Genomic DNA, 10,879 nt, shown 5'->3' with positions numbered 1-10,879 from the left:
GGATTGAAAAACAATTGGTATACATTTGTTATTATATAAAGTAAATATGCACGACACAGTGATGCAAAATTCCGGCAGACACCACAACTTAGTGTAACCGGATGTAAATTCAGAGCGGACGCCGGACGGGGTTTTTTTGTGTAGCTTAATTTGTCGTCCGGCTTCAAGCGCTTCTGTTTGGATTTGACCAGACTCTCTACCTCTCTAAAGTGTATCTTTCTTTTTGAGATAATCGCTGTTTTAAGCGGTGGATATTGACATGGAAGACAGTGAAAAGAAAGCCCCATCAGTAATCGAGCGATATTTCACACGCTGGTATAGAACAGGTGATGTGCTGATCAGTATGAGTATTGTCTGCTATTATCAGTCGATACTGGTATCTTAATGCATGTTCAGATTAGCATTTTGAAGCGTGATTTTCTTTAAATATATACAGTATGCATTTTAAACATGTTGATTAATTACTGTGTTGGTGTTAATGCTGACGTAGATCTGAAGGGAAAAGTATGTGAGGATCACTGCATTCTACAGCACTCCAACAGGTAACGTTAGGCCTAGATATATTATATAGCCTATATTTATTCCCTCTTTACTGTCAAGTTTTGTTAGTGTTTCTTCAACTACTTACACTTTTTGGAGGGTTTTTTTTTGTTATGTGAAAATCAAAACTCATAACCGATACATTGTATGTATATATTCAAATCTGTACATAAATCCCAGATCCAGTCTTTTAATCTTAATCTATAAAAATCAACCATGTTTATTGTATGAAATGGTTTATATACATTTTATTTATTTTTTACAGAAATTACAGTTGCATGCAATCTGAATACATAATCTGAGATATGGATTGAAATAACACCATGTTGGAAATGTTCATCATGCATGCATGCATGACATGTCCACTTTATTTTTAAGTCCACAGGGCTATAAGTGTCCATTATCTCTAAATTCACATTTTCGTCTCATCAGAATATGCGTCATCACACTTGCAGAGTCTCATCCTATCCTTCAGAATGGACGAAAAATTAAAAACATAAACTACCAGATCAGTGATGGATGCAGCCGTCTGAAGAACAAGGTGTCTGGAAAGTCAAAGCGAGTGGGTACCTTTGAATTTAATGATAATTGTGATTTAATTACTAATCCATCTTAATTTACTCTTTTCCTGAACATTATAATATATTATGTACAATTTATTCTGCAGGGTGGTCAGTTCCTGACAGAGTTTGCACCACTGTGTAGAATAACGTGTACAGATGAACAGGAATACACCATATACAGGTCAGTTATAAAGAGCGCCACTGGATATATATCACATTCAGTTTCTATAATCATAAAATGATCTCAATTCAACCTATATTTTCACAGCTGTATCAGAGGACGTCTCCTAGAAGTAAATGAAGCCATTATGAACAAGCCGGATCTATTATTGGAAAGGGTGAGCATCTGTATACATCATAACTCTCAGTACAAAGAAAGGGAAAAAAAATTCTCCTTTTTTCAAACCTAAGACCACATGTGTGACTTGTGCGTTCATTATTTTTGGCACAGCCTTCCACAGAAGGATACATTGCGGTTATATTACCTAAATTTGAAGAGAGTAAGAGCATCACCGAGGGCCTTCTGACCAGAGAACAATATGAGGAGGTTATCGTGAAAAGAAACCAACAAGAAGAGCCTTGCTGAGATCAACTTGCACTTTGAAACTGCTGAGTCTCCTTAGAGGAATAATTGCTTCAAGCAGGTGAGAACGTCTATGGCATCATGGCTTTGTGCCACTTAAATTCAAAAAGACATCTTGAGAAAATGACGACTTGAAGTAATGAAGACCTGTCTGCTGGATCCAGAACAGTCTTGGATTTCACTGGGTTGCATTTTGTTGGACCATTATTCATGAGATGCACAAAGATGCCATTGGCATTTTCATGGTTATTGTTTAGTTTGTTTCATTAAGAACTATTTTTCATTTGAGGAGGAACAAGTCTATATCCTCACAGACATTATTTTCCTTCTGGTTGCTATAAAACTGCTGGAGATCATTGTAGTTTTGAACAAATGCTAAATAAAGGAACAGCTCTCTTCTGGGCAGATTCCCATTGAACTGGCTCTCATACTGTATGTTCATTTATTGCACCGTTCAAATGCTATGTGTGTTATGTTTTGTTTTTAATCAATCAGTTTTACACACTAACCCAAACTAAAGTCAGTGCTCTCAAAACAATTAATAGCCATGTGAACTTTTTGTAATTTTCCCAAACAAGATTTTGCACTTTATACAGAAGCACAAGCAAAATGTACACTACAATTTTAAATTGATCAAAAGCGACCGTAAACATTTATTATATTATGTTTTCAACACTTACATTAATAATATATATTTCTTGACAGCAATTTTTGAAGGATCATGTGACACTGAAAACTGGAGTAATGGTGACTGAAAGTGTATTTATTCCATCACAGGAATAAATTATATTTTAAAATATTTTATTAAATAAATTCAGCCTTGTTGAGCATAAGAGACCTTAAGCATAAGAGAAAACGTAATGAATCTTGTGATCAGTATTGTGTGTAAATATGTATTTTCAATAGGATTGTGTCCATAGCTGAACATGTACCCAACAGAGAACACTTTAATAGTTCTGAAGTATGTGCTATAAATGTGTTAATTGAGGAGAATAAGTACTTCATAGATAAATTGGATGACCTTAGTGTAAAACTGAGTTAGTAAGAAATGTGTAAAACCTCAGATGTCATGCTTTGTGCATAAATAAATCACTCAGTCATTAATATTTTAAGAAAAATAACGTATATTTAGATTTTTTCTGATTTAACAATCATTCAATGGTCCAACACTAATACAACTTGAGGTCATAGCTGCACAATCATCTCTAAAGCTTATGGTTTGACTGACTGCAGTATAAATCAGAGGAACATTTTAGCAAAGTATCAACTACAATTGGTGTGTGAGTGGAAACCCAATTCTGAAGAGCCTTTTAATCTGTGCCACACTAAAAAGTTGCTCTCCAGTACACGACAGCCTAAAGTTAAACTATTGATTTATATACCTTCTTCACTCTAACCTTTTAGGTTAATGTACCAAAGCTTGATTTACATTGTTAGGATTGAAGTAAAAATAGAAATCACAGTGACCTGCAAGGCAGTCAATACTATTACAAGAAAGTACACTTAAAGGGACAGTTCAGCTGAAAATGAAAACACTGTCCTCATTTACTCAACCTCATGTCATTCCAAACCTTTATGATCTTCTGTGGAACCTAAAAGAAGACATTTTTAAAATACGTTTCAACTGTTTTTGTCCATACAACGACCCAATGACTTTCATTATATGGATAAAAACATTTTTTGGAACTTCAAAATACACTGCCAAGCCAAAAAAAATCAAATAAATTGGATCATTATTGTGATTATTATGTTTCTAGCATGTTATATGTTTGGCAACAGTTCTTCTAACCCTAACTGATGGAGTGTGTAGCTTTTCATTTCTTAAACAACCATATAGGAAGACACATCACGGCCATATTCCAGGAAGACAATGTCAAGATTCATCAGGCTCAAACTGTGAAAGAATGGTTGGGAGGGAGTGTGAAGAATCATTTTCACACATGAATCGGCACCTCTGAGTCCAGACATCACAAGTCACAACATTTATTTCCATCAAGAGATGAATACATTTTTGGTCAAGATCTTGTATTGACAATGCAAGAGTCCAGCACTCTGTAAAGTTTCCTCCAGCACATCCCAAAGACTTTCAATGAATTTAAGGTCTGGACTCAGAGGAAATTATTCTTCACGCTCCGTCCCAACCATTCTTTCACAGTTTGAGCCTGATGAATCTTGACATTGTCTTCCTGGAATATGACCATGATGTGTCTTCCTACAAGGTTGTTTAAGAAATGAAAAGCTATTTGCCTATTTAAATCCAAACAGTGACTTTTTTTTTTTGTATCTTGTTTTGTGTTTGACAGAATAAAAGTCATACAGGTTTGGAACGACATGAGAGTGACAAAAAAACCTTTTAGGATGAACTGTCTCTAAAAGTGGAAATGGTATTTTTCATTAACATCCTTCAGAAATGCCTCTTTGGAAAGTAACTTCCCTTGCTGTAAACTCTCAAACAGAACACAAAGATGCAAATTTCTCATAGTAATATCCAAAGTCACTGAAGTTGTGTCTTACAGCCTTGAGCAGACTGCCATGTGGCAAGACCAGTGTAGGAAGATGATTAAAACTGGATATATTTGGCATCAACTTGAACATGAGGCAGTTATGTTAAATACAGTGTGCAGTTTTTTTGCATCAAAACTTTTTATAATGTACACCTCAATGTTGGCTAATCACGAGAAACGCCGTTGAATATTGTTTCGGTTAAAACCGTAGCTTATTTACCAGCCATTACATTTGAAACAGTTGCATAATGACTTCAACAACATGCAATGAAGGGTTTTTCTTCAATATCTTTTGGTATCTGGAATGAGCCTGGTAACGCTAACACTATCGTACACCACAAAGCGAATGGGCAGAATCACAAAGAATGGCACGTTGTGAGCGAGTGCATTGCCATACACTGTGTATGGGAGAACAGGCAGGATCGCCTTTGGTTTTCAGATCTATTTGCTCTCCAGGAATGTTAGATTGGCCATGTGCTGCTCCAGGGATTTGACCCCAAAGCCGTTGGAGCTTTTGCCGTTCAGAGTTTCCTCGCTGACAGGCGTGCTCAGCTGCTTCTCCCTCCAGTGCTGTGGAGAAGACAGGCAACTGCATTCGGATTGACACTGGAATTAAAGGTAGAAGGTAAAGTTAAATACAAACATGCTAGGATTTGATCATATACATTTTTAAAAGTCACCATGTGTCAAAAGAAATGGAGTCTTCTCTTCTAAACAATTAGATAAAGATCTAAATGATACGAAAAGATATAATAAAACCCAGAGAATAACAGATCTTTGAAAATCTCTAGGTGCCATGAAGTTTTCATAAGGCGACAAAAACACCTACTGTGTTATTCTTACAGATACACCACATCCTGTAAAGGCGATGCATGTTGCATTATGTGTGTGGGTGAATTTGGGTTCTGAGGGACAAGAACATTGTTAAGTCAAGTCAAGTTTATTTGTATAGCGCTTTTCACAATACAGATTGTATCAAAGCAGCTTCACAGTATTAAATTAAAATAATACAACAAAGTTTGTTTCAAGAGGAATTTATTGATTGATAAAATTAAATTAAATATCCCCAAAATATCCCCAACTGAGCAAGCCAAATGCAACAGTGGCAAGGAACCGAAAAACTCCATCAAGTGACCTAATGGTGTCCTAAAACTCCATCAGGTGACCTAATGGAGAAAAAAAAAACCTTGGGAGAACCCAGGCTCAGTCGGGGGCCAGTTCTCCTCTGGCATTTATGAGCTAGAGGCCGGATTGTAGTTTGAACTGTAGGATTATATGAATGCCTGGCTGAAGAGATGCGACTTTAATCTAGTTTTAAACTGGGAGAGCGAGTCTGAGCAACGAACAGTATCAGGAAGACTATTCCAGAGTTTTGGAGCCAAATGTGAAAATGCTCTCCCTCCTTTGGTGGTTCTGGATATCCTAGGTATGACCAAAAGCCTTGAATTTAGTGATCTTAAAGAGCGCGATGGATTATAGGGTGATAGAAGATCCGTTAAATAGACTGGAGCTAAGCCGTTTAGGGCTTTATAAGTCAGTAGCAATACCTTGTAATTAATACGGAACTTTATAGGTAACCAATGCAGTGATGATAAAATCGGTGTTATATGATCATATTTTCTTGATCTCGTAAGAACTCTAGCGGCGGCATTTTGGACTAACTGTAGCTTGTTTATTGAGGATGTTGTGTGTGACTGCCAAATATAAAGACATAAATAAATGTCTAGAAAGGTAGAAAACTGATTTGTGTATTGCAAATGCCATTGACGCAAACAGAAAAGTGTTGAGGCAGGTAAATAAAGCAATTGACGCAAGTAATGTTACATTTAACACACGCATGAAATAAGCAGCATGTGCATAAATGTAGAGATTTTGTGCGTCATTAGTGATTATAATAAGGGGGCCTTTAGAGCTCTGTGTGGAAGATCTTTTGGAGAGAGAGAGAGAGCATACAAGCGAGCGGAAGCCAGCTACAAAACCACAACATCAAGAGAAGACGCCTGACGTTCTTAGAGAAGAACACATACACTGAACAGAGATGGGGTAAGCCTTAAAACAGGGTTCGTACAGATACTGTCAAATAAAATTCCAGGACTAAAGGACTTTTCAAGCACTACTTTTTTGGTTTTGAAGGACTACAATTAGTGATCTCACTTGTTAAATAATATCTTATCTTTATTATCTTCAAATTCTAAAAAAGGTAAATGGATAAATAAAAAACCTAATGAAACAAAATGGTACAAATAAAGTTCAGCACATGCAATGACTGTAGTAACTTTCACTATTGAAAGGATACTATGACAAAGATATCGCTTTCTTATTCAAACTGATTTTTTTTTGTCATGAATACATGATTGATCTGAAGAATGATATACCTGGATATTTCTGAGCAATATCACACTCATAGCCATGCGAAATGCCTCTATATCTATATCAGCCGGGCTGCAGTGTTCATTTTGCTTGAAAAAATTGTTTTATCAATCAAATTAATCACCAATTTCACATATTTTCTTTCAATAAATTCAAGCACTTTTAAAGTACCTTTTAATAAATATGGCTGTTTTCCAGGACTTAAATTTCAAAAAGTCAAATTCAACTACTTCAAGCACTTTAAGCACCTTGTACGAACCCTGTTAAAATGTAATTGTGTATCTGGCCCATGGAACTTCCAGCTTGCAGAGAGGTGTATTTAGCTTTTGTCAATGCAAGAAATAATAAAATGAGAATGAGGACTGCCCTCAAACTCAGTCTGTTCATTGCTGTAGAATGAGAATCCATTTGAGGTATCATGAGATAACTGTCTGAAAAAGATAGATTTGTATAACGATATCTCAACAGACTTTACAGTCAATCAAGGTTGCCAACCAGTTGCAATAGTGTGGGCCGTGGGAGTGCATAAGCAGGCATAGCTGTCCTCTGAGGGCGAAGAGCCAGCTGTGGCGCACTGAACAGAAGGCTATCCCACACCACCCAGGTAGGCTTGGTTGTGCTTGGTTAGTGATCAGAGTAGACCCTGAGATAATATAATCGGAAAGAGAGAATATTATACGCCTACCTGACTCCTCCTGAATCTATAAAGGTACACCTTTCACAGGAGTTGAGTAATATAAATAGAGGAAGTGGCTCGTGACCAAGAAAGAGTTACGTGGTCGCGGTAGAAACCACCCGGAGGGTGACGCGGCACACATGAAATCAAAATGAACAGTTCTTATTATTTATGGAATAATGCAGTATTTATTGTAAATTATTTATCCATGCACATCATTGTTGTTGTTTTTTATTATTCATGTGCCATCGTAATCCCTCCCCCTTGCAGTGATATCTCTTCTCTGATGACGTGTTCACTGGTGTGAGTGCGGGGCAACCGTTCACTCACATGGGATCAACCAATAGCAAACCACAACTATACAATGGTCAAATTAATTCCCAATGTACAAAATCAAGTCCCGCCCTACTTTTTTTTCTTGTTTGAAAAGCCGTTTCGTAAATGTATATTTATAAAAAAATATTTTTTCTGAATATTTATTAATTTGGTGATTTAACCGTTTAACAGATTTAAAGCTTAACTATAAGTTTGTATTAGAGGACATGAAGGTAATATAAATATAAAAATATATATAAATGAGCAAACATAATTAAATATATAATATATACCGATACCAATACATTTAAAAAATAATTTTTTGTTGCTACCAACCTTTCTGATGAGCTTATTACAGATCGGCAGTAAGTAGACCACCACAGTCAAGATGCCTTTGGTATTCTGTATGGATGAGTCGACCTGAACAAGACGAGAAACAGATGCATCATTAGCTGACCAAACTACCCAAAATAAAACAACAGAAACATGGCTGCTTGTTTGGGCTCACATTTCAGTCAAGCTATCATTTTGCTGCGACACAAATCTATACATATCTGACAGGTGATTTGTGGAACAGACTGGTTCACACATAATTGTTTTTTCTAAATAAAATGCTTGGAAACCATGCGAGGGCGAGACATGCTGGGAGATTCTGATTGAGCTTGTTTTCCGGAGATTGTTTTCTTGGTTTTCACAGCACGACACAAACATAGCTTCTATAAACCTATTTAAACCCGCCTTTGGCTGTGACCTTTGCTTTATCAAAACAGAAGGATGACCCTAGACAGCATGCCATTTTATCAGGTTAAATGGAGTCACGATAGAGTAAGGTCAGGGTCTTTGCAAGAGAAACAGATTTATTATCTAATCACATGTGGCAGTGACCTGTGTCTGTATCGTTCTCTTTAAATGCCTATATTAAGATTAATCTATCTAATTTGAATCATCCAATTCTAATTTATAAATTAAAGTGAATTACTGGATTAAATTGTCAAGTCAAACAAACAAAATCCCTATTTATGTCTCATCTGCTCCATTCATTCACTGATTCACAAGCACAGGCCTGCGGTTATATTGCATTACCTTCTGAAAGATGGCGCTCTTCCCCTGAACCGGAGTCTTGGCACAGACCTGAAGCTGTTGACATGCGGTTGACAGCTTCTCTGTCTCAGATATAATAAGCATTCGGTCTTCATCCAGCAGCTATAACACAGACACAATAAATTGCCATAACATTTAAAGTACTGTCACATGAGAGATGAGAAGTCTAAACAAATTCTAACGCAGTGGCTGTTTTGCTTGGAGACTCTTTTTTTTTACATTAGACATCAAGTTTTTTTTATTATGCCCTCTAAATATGCTAAAGTATTAACATGACAGGCTGAATAGGACAATTGACAAAAAACAAACCAAAAAAAAGATATATAAAATAATGACATTATGCAAATTATATTTTATTTGTATATATTATTTATACTTATTTTACATAATACATATATAATAAAATAAAATAACTTTTGAAACTGAGCTATATATATTTTTATATTTTATACTCCTTTTTTTTATTGTTGTGTATTGTATTCTGTGCATGTAGCATTGTTTTCCTTCTTTCTATGACCCTTTCAGGACTTCCTGAGGCAAGGACAAATTTACCAATCTAATTGCCATAATTGAGACTTGCACCCAAAACTGCATTAGGTTTGCCAAAGTGAGGTAATTGCTGGATTTGAACTGATGGATAAATAAGTGGACATAAGCAATTTGTATTAGCTGTACTCAGCTTGCAGCTGGGGAAATGCATTGTGGGTCAGGCATGTTTGCGATTATTAATCAAACCATGCGGTGTACCACAGGTGTCAGGCTCTGTGATTATGGATGTGTGGCCCCTATCCGCCCCAGCCGAGCAGGGGTTAACTAACACTGATAGCCATGTCTCTGTGGTCCCGATGAGATGGATGGCAGTCATTACAGTCCTTTATTTACAGGCATCTAATTAAACTGATACATAAAGGACTGGTGTGCACGCCGGCTGTGTTACCTGTGTGGAGAGAGAGTGGAGGATTGGGCACAGCTGGAGACCTTGGTCTGACAAAACCTGGAAAAAAAAACAATCCATAATGTAAGACCTGATTGTACCAGAGTAAAACTTACAAAATTTGGATTAACAGGATTATGAAATAAAGTGATTAAAATCACACAAATCAGTTAAAGGTGCATCAAGATTTACACTGTACACTGGCACAAGATAAAGACTCAGGTCATTTCAGTGGCCTGTTGAGATCACATGACCATCTGAATACTATCAAAGTTACTTTCAATGAAAGTCAGTTCACTCCGTGGTCATATTTGCAATGCCTCTGGGCAGCCAAGACCAGACTTAAATGGGGAAATCCTGAAATCTCAAAAACTACTTGTCACACTCATTTAAATAAAAATAAAATATTTCAAACCAGCAACAAAATCTGACATGAACCATCTCATAAATGTTGTTCCTTATGCTAAAATAAAAAAAACTTAAATTTAAGATGGTCCAGTCAATGCGCATGTGCAGTTCTAAGCGCATGTCTCATGCACTGACTGTGTCTCAGGACACTGACTGTTTTCCAGAGCTTCAAACAGCAGTGACACGATGACCAATTGCCAACTGGCTGTTTTATTTAGTACACAAGACTTATTTCGCCATATTTCATGTTGCACATTCTCCCATTCATAGTAATGAGTGCACCAAAGCCTTTGTTAATATTTAATCTATATCATCAGTATAATCTCAAATATCACTGCTGCTTTAGCCAGCAAAACCTAAATGAAAAATGATTTACCGCACTGAAATTGAAGACTGACATCTGAGTGAAAATGTCAAAATGACAAAAGCAGCATTCAGGAGTCAAATGCAAAGGTTAGTGTCATGTTTAATAATAATTACCAGAGATTATTTTCGGAGCGGGTCAGATCTTCAGAAACTGGTCGTTACTATAGCAATGCTCATAACATCAAAATTGATCCATATCGAAAAAATACCATAATTACCACAGCAAAATACTTAATTGCTATATTAAATCACGTCTTTTTGCTCTTGCACTATTGTAAAGAACAAATCGAATCAGGTAACTGTCATACAAAATGGCATATATGTATAGAGGTACGTAGTAGACGTTTTAATGTATGGTTGCCGCTGTTTTGACAGAACAAATATAAGTTTGAGACTTTGTTACTTTAAATGATGAGTTTCCAAGTTGTAATTGTGAGTTTGACGAGCATAAACTCATAATTATGTCAATTGCAAAAGTGAATTCAGTGAAGTCAGAAAGGGCCATTAAAATAGGTACGT

The 10,879-nt window shown here is 36.3% G+C and overlaps 2 protein-coding genes across 3 annotated transcripts in view; one reads left to right on the top strand and one right to left on the bottom strand.

Moving 5' to 3' along the window:
- Positions 1 to 140: 140 nt before the first annotated feature.
- Positions 141 to 2,104, top strand: abitram (actin binding transcription modulator). Its single transcript, XM_082187131.1, has 6 exons — positions 141 to 326; positions 491 to 542; positions 973 to 1,102; positions 1,208 to 1,284; positions 1,372 to 1,441; positions 1,555 to 2,104. Exons 1-6 carry the CDS (start codon positions 260 to 262, stop codon positions 1,687 to 1,689), a joined length of 531 nt encoding a protein of 176 aa, XP_082043257.1. The 5' UTR covers positions 141 to 259; the 3' UTR covers positions 1,690 to 2,104.
- A 686-nt stretch (positions 2,105 to 2,790) lies between these two features.
- ctnnal1 (catenin (cadherin-associated protein), alpha-like 1) overlaps positions 2,791 to 10,879 on the bottom strand; it is a 72,368-nt gene continuing 64,279 nt past the window's right edge. For both annotated transcript variants that reach the window (XM_082187061.1, XM_082187060.1), the window contains exons 16-19: positions 9,590 to 9,646; positions 8,635 to 8,754; positions 7,888 to 7,971; positions 2,791 to 4,796 (exon numbers count right to left, since the gene is read on the bottom strand). In XM_082187061.1, the coding sequence (XP_082043187.1) occupies positions 4,632 to 4,796; positions 7,888 to 7,971; positions 8,635 to 8,754; positions 9,590 to 9,646 (426 nt within the window). In that variant the 3' untranslated portion in view covers positions 2,791 to 4,631. The remainder of the gene's footprint in view (positions 4,797 to 7,887; positions 7,972 to 8,634; positions 8,755 to 9,589; positions 9,647 to 10,879) is intronic.

Source organism: Leuciscus leuciscus, assembly GCF_965113295.1.
Source record: "Leuciscus leuciscus genome assembly, chromosome: 12".
NCBI lineage: Eukaryota > Metazoa > Chordata > Actinopteri > Cypriniformes > Leuciscidae > Leuciscus > Leuciscus leuciscus.
This window is presented reverse-complemented; position numbering and strand designations above follow the sequence as displayed.